Source organism: Bidens hawaiensis, unplaced genomic scaffold, assembly GCF_021521415.1.
Source record: "Bidens hawaiensis isolate Kalapana, Puna unplaced genomic scaffold, B.hawaiensis_p1.1 tig00007048_1, whole genome shotgun sequence".
Lineage (NCBI taxonomy): Eukaryota > Viridiplantae > Streptophyta > Magnoliopsida > Asterales > Asteraceae > Bidens > Bidens hawaiensis.
In genome coordinates this window covers 76,337-96,291 of record NW_027491484.1, presented here as the reverse complement: position 1 = coordinate 96,291, position 19,955 = coordinate 76,337, and the positions used below count along the sequence as shown (strand labels likewise).

At 43.1% G+C, this 19,955-nt stretch overlaps 1 protein-coding gene across 1 annotated transcript; it reads left to right on the top strand.

Annotated features, from left to right (window-relative positions):
- The first annotated feature begins 1,978 nt into the window (after window positions 1-1,978).
- On the top strand, window positions 1,979-19,354 carry LOC143634335 (receptor-like serine/threonine-protein kinase At1g78530). The gene is made up of 5 exons (XM_077102451.1): window positions 1,979-2,118; window positions 2,428-2,766; window positions 17,945-18,196; window positions 18,880-19,013; window positions 19,099-19,354. The coding sequence occupies exons 1-5, from the start codon at window positions 1,983-1,985 to the stop codon at window positions 19,300-19,302; spliced, it is 1,065 nt and encodes a 354-aa protein (XP_076958566.1). The 5' UTR covers window positions 1,979-1,982; the 3' UTR covers window positions 19,303-19,354.
- Window positions 19,355-19,955: the final 601 nt, after the last annotated feature.

Genomic DNA, 19,955 nt, shown 5'->3' with positions numbered 1-19,955 from the left:
AGTTATTTTATAAACAAATTAAACGACATTTTCTTGTCCCCCACGCTCGTGAAGGCAACCATAGAAAAGTCTTCCACGACCCGCTCACGAAAGTCTGGCGCAATGTCCCGTGGACGTGAGACTGATATGACACTCCCCTCTCCACGATACCATTACACATTACCTAGCATCTATAATGTTGTATTTTAAATATTAACACTAGTTTTTAAAACAAATCAAGGGTATAATCCAAAAACAATATATGCTATTGAAAATACTAATACTCAACATGTTTACAACCTTGCTTGTACCGACAATGCAATGTGAATGAAACTTGTCCAAAATAGTGTTAAATAAATAAATGTGGTTGATCAATCATTTTCATTGCAAGTGTTTGACCTAAAAGCCCATATCTTGTTGTAAATAAATATAAATTTCTTGATAACTTCTACCTAAATCACTAGCTGTTCTCTTTATCTTTGTGCAACCAACAACCATTCCACATGTGATTCTTTTCCTTTTCTGGAAACAGGGACCAATTTGCCCTTAAAAGTAATCATTTAAAAGAGATCAACTGGTAGCAAGGGCAAAACCTTTTCACTAGCAAACTAAATAAGTAGTTGGACATAACTTTCACATCTTATTTTATTTATTCTTGACTCCATAATTTGTTAATGTTACATAATGGTGAGAAGCTCGTTCATGAGTTAGCAGACTCTTTCCTGAACCGGCTTGTTAGAAAAAGTAAGACAAACTCTAACCTGGGCTACGAGTGGAATTACAGAGCCCATTACTGGTTGACGGATTAGTCTCGACAACCCGGACCCAAATTCCACCATCTAGGGTTTGATTTCGTTAATTATGATTTTCCCCAAAATTTTGCAATTTTTAAACTTTTTTTAATTTAGCATCACGTGTTTTTCACCGGTTAGCATAAGTTACGTTCTTATTTTCTTAATTTCAATATTTAAGTGTTGAGTTGTAAATTTGACAAGACTGTCAAATTTAGAATTCCATGAGCCATCTTATGTAATCGTTTAATTTATTAAAAAATTATCAACTTTTAGTTGTGAATTCAGGGTTTCATCAAAAACTGCTTTCTTTAGCTTTACGTCACAAATTCAAACCAAAAGATAAAGCATTTCAATATATTTTTTATATTAATTATACATATGTATTAAACATTCACACTGGAATCTCTAAATCCTACTTTCTCTAAATATAGAGAAAAAAATAAAAACAACAAAAACATCAGTCAAGTGAAATTTATTAATAAAGAAAAAACTAATAAAAACAATAGTGATCCTCTAATTATCTATACACTATTTAAATTATTACTATTTATCAATCTATATTATTTTGTAGGTATATGAAATCGAGACAAAACAATTTATTAAAATGTTTGTGAGTAAGTTAGATATACATATGGATAATCCAAGGAACATGTTTTAAAAAAAATTAAAAAAATATATATTTTACTTAAATTTTATAGATAAACACAAAAAATTAGATGACAATGCTTACAATAAAATAGAGATAAAACTTCCTTTCACTTCATTTGTGTTTTGTGATTACTAATTCGTACACATTAAACTCACCTGACTTTACTCTGTACCAATCAAACTCCAACACCTGTCACTTGTCATTCATGGGTCCCACAAGTCACAAGAGAATGTCAAGTGAAATAATGTAAAGCCATCACCTTTATATAATAGTAATCTCAATTATTATTATTATTATCATCATTATTTCTCTCTCACTATAGCTTCCCATTTTCTTGATCTTCAATATCTTTTCTGGTATCATATTTGCAAGATCTCAAAACACACACACAAACAGTGTGTGAATATAAACTCATGGTCATTTCTTTATTATAACATATGACTTTTGAAACCATGACAAAAGTAAAAAAAAAAACACAAATCCCAAACATAGATTCCTCAAACATGGTACAATATTAAAGCTTCCATGCCTAACACACCATCCTTCACTTCAAAACTATTATGAGTAACACCAAGTTTCTTGGATTATACATCACAATATCCATATTAGCATTTGTAATATCAAAGATCACAATCGCGGTGTTATGTTATCGTCGATGGAAACAAAAGCAGTTGGTGATCCAAGATACCTTTTCCGGTAAAACTTTTATTTATTTTGCTATATAATATATAGGGTTTGGATCAAATACATATGAAATTAACATTGAAATTAACTTGCTAAATGTGATAATCAAGCAGAGTAATTATATATACAAGTAGAGTAATTATGTAATTACATCATAATGTAATTACATAATTACTCTACTTGTATATATAATTACTCTATTTGATTCTCACATTTAGCACGTTAATTTCAGTTGTACGTTAACATTCCCCTATATATACTATATGTTATATGTTACTTGTTACATATTATATAAACATTTAACTTGATGTGCATATGTAGGTGGCAAATTGGTGTTGTTTAGATCACAAAAGATGAAGTCACTAAAATCAAGTACTTTTTTGAAGAAAACTATGAAATTGACTAATAAAGATAGGATTGGATCCGGAGGGTACGGGACGGTTTATAGGTTGATTTTAAACGAGTCGATGTCTTTTGCGGTAAAGAAGCTAAGAAGAGAATCCACTGAGAATGACCGCAGTTTTGAAAGAGAGCTGGAGTCAATGGGAGATATAAAGCATAGGAATATAGTTACACTTTATGATTATTACACCACGCCTAATTTTAATTTGTTGATTTATGAATTGATGCCTAATGGAAGCTTGGATGCATTGCTACATGGTATGAGTTTGACTTATGAGGTCAAATCTTTGACTCTTTAATTTATAAATATATGAATTTGGTTATGAATTTTGAACATAATATTTTTGTATCTCCATTTTAGATTACTAGGTTTCGATATTGCGATTATAGTTTCAAGAAAGTATTATAAATCTTTACATGAAGTTGAAGTTTGACTTTAGTTGTGTTGACTTTGATAGTCAATTAGTCATACTGCTTGCATTGGTCATAAACTCATAATTCATAACCAACTTTAGTTTGGTGATTTATGACGTAACGCTTAATGGAAACTTGGATACACTACTTCATGGTATGAGTTTGACTTCTGAGGTCAAATCTTTGACTTTTGAAATCTACAATTATATAAACTTTGTTATAAATTATGAACTTACCATTTTCCTATTTGCATTTTATATTATTAAGTTTCAATATCAAGATTGTAGTTTTATGAAAGTTGAAGAAGCGTGGATCGACTTACTTGTATACGATCAACGTTCCTCGAGTACGAATATGCTATATCACCGATGGTTTTCCGAGATACGAGTTCTTCCACCTACAAAACGAACAGCACCGTGAGCTTACCCCTCAGAAAGGGACAGAGGGGTCGTCTTTGGGGTAACCCTCCGGTGTGAGAATCAGGTATTGTAGGAGAAGATAATCAAGATGTAAAAATGAGTAAAGGACTTAGAATATATTTTCTTGCCCCCCTCCAACTGTGGAGGTGGTGTGGTATTTATAGTATTAGGGTTTCCAATGACTGGGCTCAGACCCAATTAGGGCCTTTTTGGCCTCCTCCTATTGCTTCGCGCCACGTGTACTTAGGACACCAGGTGCTTTTTCATTGATTATTCTCTGACCAAGGTATTTCACCTGACCCATGTGCCATCACGTGGTGGCACATAGGCTTTGCTGAGTTGTCCACCCTTCATTGGCAGCTGTCAACATCAGCACATTCTTTATTCCTTAAAAGATACCTTCTGGAAGGTTGTCTGATGAGTACAATCATGGTTGTCCTTATCCTGATTTGGATTAGTCTATTGTCTCATTTGTTGTGTGTCGCTTACGCGCGGCCTTTATGCGCCTATCCCGGAGATTCGCAAGGTCTTCTCTTTATTCTCACAGATGTTTCATGCGCTTGCGCATATGTGATATGCGCCACGCGCAGATGTTTCATGCGCTTGCGCATAGGTTTTGGCTTTGTGTCTTCATGACATCCTGATTTCAAGCCTCTTGTGTATATCTTGTGGGTTGACCCGCCCCGCTCGATGTTAAGGCGGGTGCATACCTCTTCAAGCCCCCCCGGTCTAATGTGTGTCTTGTCTCGCGCGAGCGAGGTAAGATAGATATTAGACTTAATAGTTTGCTTTTTCAATAGGGCTTGTTTTTTCTTTTTCTTTTCTTGTACGCGCGTTGCGCGAAATTCCATCCCTTTGGTTAAAACGAATCGTCAATGCACGTGGTTGGTTGGTGTTGACATGCATCAGAGATGGAGACGTTATGTGTCAGACCTTTCGTGTGCTCGAGGTGCTACAGTGGCTTTTCACGTCTCCTCATACAGTGTCAGGAACACGTGTCGCGCTTATGTTGACCTACGCCTGCGAGTGGGGGCGCGTGAGCGTAGATCTGATTATTACTTGTTTCTCTCTCTCTCTCTCTCCTGGGCCCATAAAACCAAACCTTTTGAACGGTTTTTTCTTCATCTCCACTGTCATTTTCAGAGCTTTTGCCTATCATTTACATTCCGATTAAGAGCTTTCGTCTTTGTCCCTGAATTCCGTGCTTAAAGTAACCTTATTGTTCGATTCGCAATTGTATGTCTGATAACCCAGACACCACAATTTCCCCTAGTAAAGGCCGTGTGAAATCAGTGGTTATGTCTACTTTGAAGAAAACCGGCAAGGGTACTCAGGTTGCCAAGGCTTCGTCGGAGGAAGGGGGAAAGAATAAAACGGCGAAAAGATGGGACGAGATCCCCTGCAAGTTGAAACAGCCTGAGCTTGACGGTCTCATTGCTTCTCAGGGTTTTCTCCCTGAGTATGGTTGTCTGCTCCCGGCAGCCGGGCAGACGGCTGCGGATCCTCCTGCCGGCTATATCTCTCTATATTCTCATTTTCTTACTCACTGTAACCTTCGTCTTCCGATGACAAGGTTTATAGGTGCGCTCCTTCAATTTTATGGGATTCACATATCCCAAGTTCACCCTTTTGGGTTGGTGCGCATGACTCATTTTGAGTTTATGTGCAAAGCTCAGCGCGAAGAGCCTACTCCTCGCCGCTTTCAATATTTCTATAAACCAAAGGTTCAAGATTCTTGGTTTTCGTTTACTCCGCACAGTCAGAAGGTTAAATGCTCTACTGTCACTTTTAAGAGCCTTCATGACTGGACTGAGAAGTTTTTCTACGTCAAAGCTGGTGTTATTCCAATCCACATGACTATGCGCGCGATCACTTCTGCGCCCGCGGATGACAATGTCCTTAAGAACCCAACGGGCACATGGGTTAAAAAATTAACTGCTGAACCATCCCCCGCCAAGAATATTTGCGAGGAAGCGTTGGTGGGGGTTGGTATGAGCAAGAGGTGGACTGACAGCGAGACTGAGCCTGTCATCCATGTTGATGGCTCAGGTGGGTTGTTTGTTCATTGCATTAATTTTGCGCGAGTATAATTCGTTTTGTTGATATCACTTGTCTTGTTTTATGCAGAAAGCAAGGAATACATCCACGCCGCCTATGACGAGCATACAGAAGGTGGCTCTGTCGCCCTGAACGCTGGGGAAGTTGCTTTCCCTGATCGCTTCGATGATATGTTCATCCCTGTCGACTTAGAATTTTGCTTTGACAGCGATGTGCCTGGTAAGCCCTTGTATTTGTGTTTAGGCCCTTAGAATACCAAATTTGGTTTTAACATTTCTGTTGCGCGTATTGTAGATGCGCTCGCTAATTATGAGTTGGAGTCTGTGGGAGAGGGAGGGGAGGCGGCAGAAGCTGAAGCGCAAAAACTCAAGCGCAAGGCTAAAGGCAAGACTGGCGCAGGGGCCAGTAAAAAACAGAAAAAAGATGATGCCTCTGTTGCCCAGAATCTTCCTCCTACTCAAGTGAAGGGACTTGAGAAAACCAAGGGTTTTACTTCCAAGTTTTCCTCGTCTTCTTTGCCTCAAGGTGTGGGCAATCCTCCAGTCCACACGAGGTATGGTGCTGTCACCTCATCTCTGCGCGCGGCAGACAAGGGAAGCGGTGCTGCGCCTGCTGTTTCGTCTTCACCAACAGGTATACTTTGTTTATATTTTGTGGTTTTATGAGCGTGATTCCGATAGAGTTATTAATGAAGCTTTGTTCACTCAAATGTTTGTAGAGCCGGCAACGTTGGTGGCTCAACCTCAGGCGCAGCAAGGTGCCAAGGCTATGCCGAAGGTTGTTTTGAAGTCCTCTGTTTTGCCCTCAAAAAGGGGGAAAATGGACTTCATGGAGATGCTTAATTCGCGGACTGCGGTGCGCCAAGGTATTTATTGCGCTTTGATTGTCTGATTTTTTCCTTTAGTTCAAGTCATGAATCATTTCTCCTTGTTGGTTTTTTCATAGGAATTATAGCTGGCACACAAGCTGCTGGTGGCACTGCTAGCGCTGGCGCCGTTAGTTCTGCTCCTGCTCCAACAAGTACTGAATCTCCCCTTATTGGGATCACTAAGGAGCAGGAGACTATATTTCGCGCTACTCTAACAGCGTCAAGACCCCCTCACCTCCTCCTGCGCGCAGCCCTCCTCGTGAGACTATTTTTGATTCTTCCAAGTCGCAGGAGAAGAGACCTGTTATAGAGGATGATGAGGAGGTTGATTTTGAAAATTCTGATGGTGGCCGCGTAAGCCCTACAGCGCCACGCGATTTCGTGGCGCAGCCTTCTTCTCATGGGGCAGGCAGGAGCTCATCAGCTGGCGCTAACCTTTCTGCCAGTTCTCCTCAGGTATAACTTTATTTTGCTCCGCTGCTCAGACTTCCAAATTAGTGTTTAGATAACTAAAACGTTTCTTTGCGATGCTTTGTGCTTGTAGGGAGCCGATCACATATACCGCCCGAGCTGGAGTATCACTGAAGAGAGCTCATTCCAATCCTTGGGCGTATGTGAAGACTTTTGGGCTCACTCTGTTCCTCCAGCTGAAAGGAGGTTTCAAGAGGACCGCGTTCGCGTGGATTTGCTTAATGACCACCTTTTTGCTGGGTGTGCGTTTTTTGCTGCCTCCCAAGAGCTTCGCCATGATTATATAAAGGTACGTGATGCCCTTGCGGAGGCCAAGCAAGAGGCTAAGATTTCTGCTTGGAATCTTTCTGATGCCCGAGAGAAGGCTGAGAAACTCCAAGCAGAACTTAGCGAGAACCGGGCTAGTTCCAACGCTGCTTTTGTGAAGCGCGGGCTTGAGCTGCAAGCTGCGCGAGAGAAACTGCAAGTGGCAGAGGCAGATGCGGCAAAGCACGCGCGTCAAGCGCGTGACCTGGAGTTGGCAGTGGAGGCGCGTGACCAAACTATTGCGCAGGTTAATATTGAAAAATCTTTGTTGGAAAGTGAGGTTGCGCACCTGAAAGAAGAGCTTGTTGCTGCGCAAGCAGTGAAGAAAGAGGCCTTGGCGGCGGCGGCATCCGAAAAGGAAAAGCTGAAGCAAGCCAAAGAAACGGTTAAGTTGTTAAACTCTCAGATTCCTTCTTTTGAGACGTCTGTCTCTTCTCTTGCGCAGGATCGTCATTGGCTGATTTCACAGGGTGTGACTCGTTGCGCTTATTCCATGAAATATTCAGACGAGTTCCAGACCCTTGTGATGGACTGTAATGCGGCGTCGCGCTTGGTGGGTCGGGCTGAGGGGTTTAAGGATGGTTATGAATATGGCATGCTAAAGAAGAATCCATCCGACTACCCTTATCAGCTCGACGCTGTCTGCGCTGACATGGCTGAGGTGGGGGAGAAGTACTTGAATACTCCAATTCCCATCCTTGAGCAGGTATTTTAACCTTAATGAGTTTACTTGACTTATTTTCATAATTTTTTGTACTTATACTGGTCCTTGTGACTTACAGATAGCCGCGCTTGCTGACCAGCCCGATCTTGGCGCTTTAAAAAAATTACTTGATGAATGTGAAGGGACTGGTGACAATGATGATGGCGCGGGCAACGCTACCTCTGCCAGCGGCTCTGGCGTGGCCAAAGGACCTACTCCTGACGCTATCATGACAGAAGACGACTATATTCAAGACGAACAGCTTGATTATGGTAAATTTGGAGATGACGAGGAGCGAGCTGCGCCAGATGCTGAGGGAGGAAATAATGATGAGGAAAATGAAGAGGCTGACATTAACATAGAGACTTGAAAAACCCTTCTTGTTTTTTTTTTTTTTAGTTGTGTTTGTAGTTTCTACCTCATCATTTGTAAATTTGTGAACTTCTATATTTTGGAATGAAATTTTGTTTTTCCCTTATTCGCATCTTGCGCATTCCCAATTCATCTCTTTATATTGCATGCGTGTGCTTGTTGAATATAAGGTATGCTTACACATTGAAACTTGAACAAGGTTGTAAGGAAATTATTTTTACTTAATCCTTAACGGTTGTCATATTTCAAGTTACTTTGCGATATTCTGAATATGCTGACACGTGCCTTGGCCTTTCATTATTCCTCTTTTGCGCGACGTTATCGTGCATTTATTATAGGGAATTATGAATGAGTTTTTTAGCCTTTACGTGCCAGTATGTGTTACTCTGTCTATATCCATTATAATCTCATGCGTGGCCCCGACCTGAGACCTTAACAACTATGCTTTGGCGTGTGCTTTGTCTTAGTTGTGCTTAGGTATTTTTATGGTCCGGCTGCGCAATACATAGGATGGATGCTATGAGTAATTTGAGCTAAGGCTCATATTATTGGGCTAAGGCCCTGACGTTTCAGAGTTAAAACTCGTTAACGCGTCTGAGCTTGAAGCTCGCGATGTATGTTTTACTTCGTTTTATTTTTAGTTTGATGTCAATACAATGTTGTCATATTGCTCAAAATTAATAAAGGGAAGTGTGAAACATGTATGCAAAAGGTAATAGAACGCATATTAAAATAGAGCGTATCATTATTCATAATGGCTTACAAAGCCTTGATTACAAATTTGACAACTTTTACATGAAACATTTTCTAAGTTGTGCTGCGTTCCATGTGCGCGGGATCTTCTTTCCATTTAAATCTTTTAAAGCGTATGCGCCTTTTCCCAATTCTTCCGAGACTTGATAAGGTCCCTCCCAGTTGGGAGACATCTTTCCCGGGGGTATTGCGCGACTAGCTTCATTGTTCCGAAGGACAAAATCATTCTTCTTGAAGTGACATTCTTTCACGCGCTGATTGTAGTATTTTTCTAGCTTTTTCTTGTATTTGGCTTCACTGATGATAGCCGCCTCTCTGCGTCCCTCAAGTAAATTGAGATCCAACCTCCTTTCTTGCTCGTTATCCGTCTTACTCATCATGAGCACTCTATAGGATGGGCATCCAATCTCTGCTGGAATCATAGCCTCCGTTCCATAGGTTAGGCTGAACGGGGACTCGCCATTGCTGGTTTTGCTTAATGTCCTGTGCACCCACAGGACATTAGGTAACTCCTCGACCCATGCATGGGACTCTCCTTCCAACCTTTTCTTCAGCCCATTCAGCAAGCTTTTGTTCGCCCGTTCCACTTGGCCATTCCCTTGAGGATGGTATGCTGAAGTGAAGACCTGATTGATGTGCAATTCCTTGAACCAACTGGATATCTTCCTGTCAGTGAATTGTTTGCCATTGTCGCTCACGATTTCCATGGGCAGGCCAAAACGGCATATGATGTGGCTCCAAATAAATTGCTTCATTGCCTCGGCTGTGATTTTTGCCAGTGGCTTGGCTTCAACCCATTTTGTGAAATAGTCTACTGTCACTACCAAAAACTTTACTCGCCCTGGCGCTTGTGGTAAGGGACCCACAATATCGATTGCCCACTTGTGGAAAGGCCATGCAGAGGTCACCGGAATCAAGTTGTTCTTAGGCCGCATGGTATTTGGCGCATAGCTCTGACACGCTTTGCATTTTTGGATCTCTTTTAACGCGTCCAAGTACATGCCTGGCCAATAGTAACCTGCGTTCATTGCCTTGGCGATCACCATGCGCGGGCCAGCATGTATTCCACAGATTCCTTCGTGTATTTCTCTGATCACATAACTTACTTCCTCAGCGTCTAGGCATTTCATGAGTGGTCCAAGATAAGAGCGTCGATATAACGTACCATCGAGCATTTCGTAGTTCTGCGACTTGTGTCTTATCTTCCTCGCCTGTGCGCGATCGTCTGGTACCTTTCCCTCCTTCAAGAATTCCATTATTGGAGTTATCCATGATGAAGGTGTTGTATGAATTACAAGAACTGACTTCGCACCCACTAACGGGTTGCTCATTACTTCCACCCTGACATCTTTGCCAAAATGATCGAAGCTGGTTGATGCCATCTTGCTTAGCGCGTCGGCAGACTTATTTTCACTGCGCGGAATGTGTTTGATTCTGAAAAAGTCAAATTGTTCGGTGAGTTTCTTCGCCTGCTCTAGATACAAAGGCATGGTGTTCTCCTTGGCATCATAAAGGCCATTGACTTGTGCTGCTACCAGGTATGAATCTACATGAGCCTCTAGCTTTTTAACTCCAAACTTGTGCGCGATGCGCAAACCAGCCAGCAAGGCTTCATACTCAGCTTCATTGTTGGTGCTCTTGAAATCCAACCTGATTGCGTAAGTATACTCATGATTTTCTGGATCCACCAGTTTGAGGCCTACGCCGGACCCTTCGTTGTTTGAAGCTCCATCAGTGAATAATCTCCAAACGTTTTCTTCATTACTGGCTTGCGGAGGGTCTACTTCGCGCTGAGCCTCTTCAACTTTTCCTTCAGGGATTTCTGCGATGAAATCAGCTAAGACTTGTCCCTTGATTGCTGGACGAGGCTTATATGTGATCGTGTGCTCCCCTAATTCCAGCGCCCATTTTGTCAGCCTTCCTGAGAGTGCGGGACGTCGCAAGACTTGCTGGATGTTGTAATCAGTCAGGACTTCAATAGGATGACCATTGAAATATCTATGAAGCTTGCGCGATGCATGTGTTAGTGATAAAACTAGCTTTTCTATGATGGTGTAGCGCGTCTCAGGATCTGTCAGCATCCGACTTACATAATAAATTGGTGTTTGGATTCCCTTGCGATCCACCAATAATACTGCGCCAATGGCGCGCTCTCCTGTTGACAGGTACAACGTTAAAGTTTCACCAGGTAGTGGAGCTGTGAGCGCAGGCAGATTTATCAGACATTCTTTTATCTCACTGAAAGCTTGCTCGGCCTCAGGCGTCCACTTGAATTGGCTTTTCTTTAAGCAATTTCTCAATGTGTTAATGAATGGGGTAGATTTGCTTGCATGGTTTGCTAGGAACCTGTTAATTGATACTAATCTACCATTCAACTTTTGAACTTCCTTCATGGTGGACGGTGAGGGCATGCTGAGGATAGTCTCCACCTTCTCTGGGTTCACCTTGAAACCATCCTTGGTGACCATTACGCCGAGAAATTTCCCTTCTTCCACGCCGAATGTGCATTTGCTCGGGTTGAGCTTCATGTTTACTTCCTTTAGGCGCCGAAGGGTTTCTTTGATGTCTTTGAGCATTTGTTTTTCCTCCCTGCTTTTCATCACCAAATCATCCACGTAGACTTCTAAGTTTTTTCCAATCTGCTCGTTGAAAATTGCATCCATGAGTCTTTGGTAAGTGGCTCCTGCATTCTTCAAACCAAAGGGCATTTTTGTGTAACAGAAACACCCTTGTCAGTTCTGAAAGCAGTCTTGTCTTCATCCTGTGGTGCCATTTGAATTTGGTGATAGCCCTTATAGGCATCCAGGAAACATTTGAGCTTAAACGGCACCACAGAGTCCACCTTCATGTCAATGTTTGGGAGGGGGTAACAATCTTTTGGACACGCCTTGTTGAGGTCCTTGAAATCAATGCACATTCTCCATGACCCATTGCTCTTCTTTACCATCACAGGATTGGCTACCCATGTTTGATATCGTATTGGGCGAATGATATTCGCGCGCAGTAGATCTTCTACTTGCTCATTCATGGCCTTTGTCTTCTCGTCTCCCATGACTCTTTTCTTTTGAGCAATTGGCTCCACGGACTTGAATGTGTTGAGAGAGTGTTGCGCCAGGTCTCGCGGAACCCCAGTCATATCAGAATGTTGCCACGCGAAGACTGACATATACGTTGTGAGCAATCTTTTCATTCTCACTCTTGTGTCATCTGATATCGTAGCTCCGATTGTGATTGTTTGTTCTGGGAATTTTGGGTTGAGAATCCATTCTTCTGGCGCGTTGTTTGCCACTGGAAGCTTCATTCTCCCCTCTCGAGGTATACTTATTACTGCGCATAAATGATCTCGGTACACAAATGTTACTCTTGTTGGTGTTGGGAACCCCAACGCGCCATGCGCTGGTGACGGTATGGCGTTGAATTGGGCAATCGTTCCTCTGCCCAAGATCATACTATGGCATGAAGTGGTGGGCAAGACCAGGAAGTTGACAATTTCAGCTCGCTTGTGCTTCTCATCCCCCATAGTTTGTTCGAATTGTATCTGACCTAGGGGGTGAATAATTTCGTTTGAGACACCCGAGATTGGTGCACTCACAACTTCAAGCCTTGCTTGGTCTGCTGGATCCAACTTCCTGAAACATTGCTCATACATGATGTCTGACTCACTACCGGTGTCCACCAGGACTCTTGACACCTCATAATGAGCGATGCGTGCAGTGATGACTAGAGGGCTGCTGATAGACAGGCCTCCTCTGATTCTTGGAAAGATTACTTGTTGCTCGCGCCAATCCCCTTGGATTTGCGCGCTTCTCTTCCTCGATCTTTGCCCTTGCCTTCTTCCTCCAGCTACACAGATTCTTTTGAATTTTTTACTGGCTGAGGCTCCGTCTGGTTGTTCGTTCTCTGGTCTTGGATTTTTTACCAGGTGAGCCAACTTGCCTTATTTCACATCTTTTTCGATCGCATCCTTCAAATGATGGCATGCATCAGTGTTGTGCCCTGTGGATTTGTGAAACTCACAATATTTGCCACTGTTCGGTGGTCCCTTATGGAGTAATGGCCTGGGGTTTTTAAACTGGACATTCTCTGTGCTTAACACTTGCGAAGGTGTTTTGGTGATGGGAGTCCATATTCTTGGTAGAGGTCTGTTAGGCTCTCTGCCGCCTTCCTTCTTGTCACCTTCTCCGCGATTAAGAATGTCTTTTTGGTGTTGGGGTGAACTTTGTTGCGCTTGCTTTTCTGTAGGAGAATAATTGGTTTGTTGCAACCTGGACCATACGGAGTTTTGTTTGCGCCTCTTTTCATTGTTGCGTGGTGCTTCTGTTTGATGCTTTTTATCTCTTGCTCTGTCTTGGGCAATTTGCTTTTCATTTCGCGCGAAGACTCGCGATGCTTCCATAAGCTTAGCCCAAGTGGTTGGCATGCCTTCTCTGCTCACAAGAGCTCTGCAGAGTTGATCACTGCGCGCACCTTGTATAAAGGCCACGCACAAGAGTTGTTCAGTGATGCCTCCAATTGCAAGAGATTCCTGATTGAAACGAGCTATGTAGTCTTCAATGGTTTCATCATTCCTGCGTACGCAGTGCATGATGTCATCGGGGTCGCGCGTGTGTCTGCGCTGCTGTACAAAGTGAGCCTGGAACTTTTCCAATAGCTCTTCGAACCCATTGATTTGTCCTGTCGGCAAGCTTTCGAACCAGACACGCGCTGCGCCTGTGAGGCAGCGAGCAAACATGTGACACCATGTTGGCATCGTCCAGCTTTCTAAGTTTCCAGTGTTATAAAAACCTTGTAAGAAATCATCTGGATCTGTTGTACCATCGTACTTGCCTAAACCACTTGGCATCTTGGTTTTGTGTTGAATGGGAGCCTTCGCAATGCGCTCAGCGAATTTTGAATGTTTTACCAAGATGACTGGCCTATATGGTGTGGTTACGTCCACTTGCTCTTTCGCTTGTGGGTTGTATGGTGTGTATAAATCCATATCAGCTTTGGCTCCAGGTGCTATGTGCATGTGTGCGCGAAGCTGTGAACCTCCTGCATGAGTATCTCTCGTCTTCTTCATGCTGTGCACCTCTTCCTCATCACTAATATCAACTTGTTCGGTGTGAACAGAATGACCGTCTTCCAGCGCGCGCGTCTTTTTTGTTGTTCCCTGAATGGTTTGTTTATCAAATGCGAGCCTTTGTGTTAAATCGGCTAACTTTTTGTGTTTTACCAACTCATTGTATTTGTCCATTAAACGCCGTTGTTCGTTTATGAGCCATTCTTTAGGGTCATTGGTTTCAACTTCCGGGCCCATTGGTCCTTTTTGTTTTGCACCAGTCAGATTTTGGAACGTGAGATCGTCTGGGGGGAGTTTCAGTTTGACTATGAGGTGTTGTGTTGAAGGGATGGTTACTGGTGGTGCGCGCAAAGCCTCAAGGGTCAACTTCTGCTTCCGCAAGCAAAGTTCCCGCGTGGCGTTATCAAAGCCTCAAGGGTCAACTTCTGCTTCCGCAAGCAAAGTTCCCGCGTGGCGTTATCAAAGCCTCAAGGGTCAACTTTTGCTTCCGCAAGCAAAGTTCCCGCGCGGCGTTATCAAAGCCTCAAGGGTCAACTTCTGCTTCCGCAAGCAAAGTCCCCGCGTGGCGTTATCAAAGCCTCAAGGGTCAACTTCTGCTTCCGCAAGCAAAGTTCCCGCGTGGCGTTATCAAAGTCTTAAGGGTCAACTTTAGCTTCCGCAATCAACTTTTGCTTCCGCAAGCAAAGTTCCCGCGAAACAAATGCACAATCAAAGCCTCAAGGGTCAACTTTAGCTTCCGCAATCAACATCAACCTCCACGCCGTTCGCGAAACAAACAAGCCGCATGCGTGCTCCGGCGATTCAACTCCGCCATAGCATGCCGCACGCGCTAAATAATAATTGGCGGATCACATTGTGAACTCCCGCGGATCAATGAATAACTCTAGCGGGCAACTTAAATGTTGGAAGGGACCAACCTCACATACCGCGGGTCACTAACGCGCAACTGCGGATCAAATCTGACCTCCGCGGGTCATGGCGAGAAACTCCAGCAGCTTAAGTACAACCTCTGCGGGTCACAAGAAAGCTTCCGCGGGTCAAGCCCGGCTTTTGCGGATCACATGTACGCTCTGAGCAAAAAAATGGCCGGTCAGGTACGGCTCCCGCAGGCCAAGTTAAAGCTCCGACACGATCACCGCGGGTAACATACGCGCCAAACTTAAAGGTTGGGAATCCTCATAAACCCATACGGCTACACGCCAAACTTAAAGGTTGGGAATCCTCATAAACCCATAAGGCCACGCGCCAAACTTAAAGGTTGGGAATCCTCATAAACCCATAAGGCCACGCGCCAAACTTAAAGGTTGGGAATCCTCATAAACCCATAAGGCCACGCGCCAAACTTAAAGGTTGGGAATCCTCATAAACCCATAAGGCCACGCGCCAAATTTAAAGGTTGGGAATCCTCATAAACCCATACGGCCATCGGTCGCGCGCCAAACTTAAAGGTTGCGAATCCTCATAAACCCATACGGCTTCGCGCCGAATACAAGACCGAACGCGGCTCCGCTCCGCTCAACACGCCATCATGATTAAACCTCTTATAACCCGAAGCAAAGTATACATGCAAAAAGGTACATTTGGGAAGCACCGGGTCCAAAAAACCGTACAAGCACTCCTAATAAGTCCAGAACTCCAACTAACCGCTTGCACGCCCAGAAGCAGCACTGGACTAGGGGGACTAGTGGAGGTAGGATCCTAAATACCCGGTGGGTCCAGTTTCCAATTTTCTTATCATCATCCAAGAATTTCATTGAAAAACCTATCACCGGAAAAAACAAAAACATGGCGGGCAATTAGAGTCCATGCCGCCTCCTGCTCCGGCAAGCAAGCCGCAAGTTGTGATGATCACCGTGGCACAACTCTCCGCCACCGCGCATGCGCTCGCCGTGGTTCAATACAATGCTAACATTCATGCGCACCACGACAAGTGAACCTCGCCACCGGATAATGTCATTGCGCCACCACGCGTACACGCCACCGCGGATAACCATCTGGCCGCCATGGTGCATGCCACCATGCATGAGTTCCACCGCTATGAAGCAGCAGCGCGCCATCACGCATGCGCGCTGGCGCCGAGCACCGCACCACCGCGATCCAACACCTCGTCACCGTGCATGCGCATCGCTAAACAACACACCGCCATCATACTTGCGGATCAACACTACGCAATCACATCACAAAAGAACACTGCGCCATATGCGTGGGCGCCGTCGCGGAACAACACCGCGTCATTAAGGATGGGCGCCTCCAAAAATTTGGTCTTTTGCATCCGCATCATTGTTCAAGCGGGAAGACATGAAGGCCGCCATCACGAAGACCACCATGCTTGTTATTTGTATTCCGTTCACGGCGTGTCAACCGCTTTCTCATGCGCGTAGGCGGACAAAAACAGGCACAGCGGATTAACACCCGCCACCGCGGATCAACATTCTGCCACCGCAGTCGCAGATCAACCCTTCCGCCACTCTACATGCGCACCGCCATGATGCTTGCGCGCAGTCGCGTATCGCATTCCACCACCTATGAAAGATTCCAACGCCATGCATGCGCACGCAACCCTTCGCCGTGCATGCGCGCTCAACTCTCCGCCATGCATGCGCGCTCAACTTTCAGCCGCTATGCATGCGCGCCCGCGGATCACCACTCCGCCGCCATGCATACGCGACCTTGGATCACCACTCCGCCTCCATGCATGCGCGCACCTCAGATCAACACTCCGTTAGACGAACACCGATCACCGCGGATCATTATGAACGCCGCGGGTCACCTATGAACATTCGCAGGTCACTAATGAAAGTCAGTGGATCAAAACAACGTAAGTCGCCTCTGCAACCTCATGAAAGCTCCAGCATCTGCGGCCACGCGCCAAACATAAAGGTCGGGAGCCTAATAATATCCCAAACGGCTACGCGCCACACTTAAAGGTTGGGAATCCTTATAAACCCATATGGCCACGCGCCAAACATAAAGGTCGGGAGCCTAATAATATCCCACATGGCCACGCGCCAAACATAAAGGTCGGGAGCCTAATAATATCCCAAACGGCCACGCGCCAACGTAGGTTGGGCACACCTCATAATTTGCCCGAGGCTGGGAACCTTGTAATACATCCACTTTTAGTTGATATGTTTTTGCAGGTTCGGCTACGAGTCGCACAAGCACCTATGACATTGTTATTATTATCTGGCCGTTTGTGACTCCATTATTATTTTGAAGACAAGCCGGGATAGTCATCCTGCGTAGAAGAGGCCCTTGTGGGCCAGTCATTATCATCATATTATAGCTCATAAGCCGCAACTCGCGCATGCTTCATTATTTTATAGCTCTGCACCATTATTATCATAAGGATCACAACATGTCACCATCATGGAGAAAACCTCTCAAAACTAAAAGACAATAAAGACAAGGCCGAAGAAAGGGGAAAAAAAACCGCCTCATATCCTAACATACCTTATGAAGTCCAGCGCTCCACCTAAACGCTTGCACGCCTAGGAGCAACACTGGACTTGGGGGGCTTGTAGGGGTATGGTACTAAACCCGGCTTATGACCTTTATTTATTATGTCTGGCTTATTTTATTATATGGACTAATACAATATTATTGGGTTGAGGGGGTTTTGTGGAGGTAACCCTAACTGGGCTAGGCCCATTAGGGTACCATGATGGTGGCCATGAGGCTCCCTATATAAGGAGGTCTCCTCCTCCTTATTAAGGGTTGTTGTTGTTCTCAATAAGAGCCACCACCATAACCATTTTTGTGTCTGTAAACAAGAGATCCTCGAGCTTTCTTAGCAGTCACCTCCACACCCCCAAAAGCCATTGCAGATCTGAGCGGAGAAGACGATCCGAGATTTGGTTAGATCTCGAACTACCGGAGAAGAAGATGAAGTCGTGGTTCGTTTATCTCGAACACCGAGGAACATCGTCTTGGATCAGGTCAGATTCATTTCATGTTTCTTCAAAAGTATTATAAATCTTTACATAATATTGAAGTTTGACTTTGACTAGGAAGAACAACTGAGAAAGTTTTAGATTGGGATGCAAGATATAAGATTGCGGTAGGTGCTGCAAGGGGAATATCATATCTTCATCATGACTGCATTCCTCATATTATTCATAGAGATATAAAATCGAGTAATATTTTGTTGGATCATAATATGGAGGCCTGCGTTTCGGATTTTGGGTTGGCTACACTCATGGAGCATGATAAGACTCATGTGACCACTTTAGTAGCCGGGACTTTCGGTTACTTAGCCCCTGGTATGGTCTCACTACTCCCATTATTATCATACATAAACTAACTTTGGATATATGGATCGGTTTGGAACATGCAATACAAGTAGTCACGGGTGTGCATGAAGCTAAGCTAAAATAACCAAACCCGAAAAAACTCGACGGTCTGGTTTTATGTTTTCTAGAAAACATATTTTCAGTTCAGTTTCGGTTTTGCTATCAACCAAAAAACCGAAAAACAAAAAAAGAGATTTTAAATTTTTAAACAATTTATAAAAGTTAAGAAATTGTGTAGCCCAAAACTTTTAAGTACAAATGTGTAATAATCAATTAATTGTTAATCAACAAAAACATTTAGGCCCAAAGTCTCAGTGCTAGATTTGTTATTTTGGCGCAAAATTTTCAAACCAAAATGGTAAAACTAAAAAAACTAAAACAGACGGTTTACAAATACCCTGAAACATATTTTTGGTCCGGTTTAAACCCAAAACCGATCCATGCACACTTGTATAGATGATTGGAGGTGAAGGTGATCTATACACTATCATATATTTCAAATTTACAATTTTACCCTTTTGTTCTTTTGTGTTTTTTTATGATGGAAAGTTTATTTTTTAAAGTTAAATGTGTTGTGAATTTCATATTACAAATATGTCATATTTAAAAAATAGTCTAAATTATCATATAAAAAGTAATACTTGTGTTTCCAGAGTATTTCGACACGGGACGAGCAACGACAAAAGGGGATGTATATAGTTACGGTGTAGTTTTACTCGAGCTCTTAACGGGCAAAAGACCGTCAGACGCAACGTTTGTCGAAGAGGGAACAAAACTGATAACATGGGTAAGTCTTTAAAAAGTCAAAGCTTTGACCTTTTTGTATTTCTTGAATAATGATGAACTTAATTTAAACTGTTATGCAACAACAGGTGAAAACAGTTGTTCAAGATAAGAAGGAAGAACATTACATTGATAGCAGATTAGAATGTGTATGTGTTGATGAGATTAACAAGGCATTTATTATAGCATTAATGTGCCTAGAAACAGATCCAAACAAAAGACCAAACATGTTAGAAGTACTAAAGATGCTTGAAAAGATCAGACCAGATCACCTTGTAACTATATCATCATAGTTATCATATCCATGGTCACAACTCACAACCTTTTTTTGTTAAAGAAAATTTGTAAGAGACTTTGGTAGTGAATATATTGAGTTTACTCGATGAAGTCAAATCGTCGATAGTTGAAGATTTGAAGGCAGGAGGGACAATATTCACATTTTCGGATTCAGTTGATAAGTGAATATGTTCATGACAATATTCACTTTTTCAGATTTAGTTGATAAGTCAAAATGTGAATATTGTCCCTCCTGCCTTCAAATCTTCAACTATCGGCGATTTGACTTCATCGAGTAAACTCGGTATATTCACTACCAAAGGCTCTTATAAATTTTCTTTAACAAAAAATGGTTGTGAGTTGTGACCATGCATATGGTAACTATGATGATACAGTTACAAGGTGATCTGGTCTGATCTTTTCAAGCATCTTTAGTACTTCTAACATGTTTGGTCTTTTGTTTGGATCTGTTTCTAGGCACATTAATGCTATAATAAATGCCTTGTTAATCTCATCAAGAAGACACACACGCGTAAGTTGAAGGTAGCAGAGATGAGGATGCTAAGGTGGATGTGTGGGCACACAAGGTTAGACCAAATAAGAAACGATGTTTTTCGGGAAAGACTAGGGGTGGCTAGTATATCAGATAAAATAAGGGAATGCAGATTGA

Coding starts and splice junctions, on each gene's coding strand:
- LOC143634335 (XM_077102451.1), top strand. CDS start 1,983: ATGAGTAACACCAAGTTTCTTGGATTATACATCACAATATCCATATTA. Junction 2,119..2,427: donor GATCCAAGATACCTTTTCCG/GTAAAACTTTTA, acceptor GTGCATATGTAG/GTGGCAAATTGGTGTTGTTT. Junction 2,767..17,944: donor CTTGGATGCATTGCTACATG/GTATGAGTTTGA, acceptor GACTTTGACTAG/GAAGAACAACTGAGAAAGTT.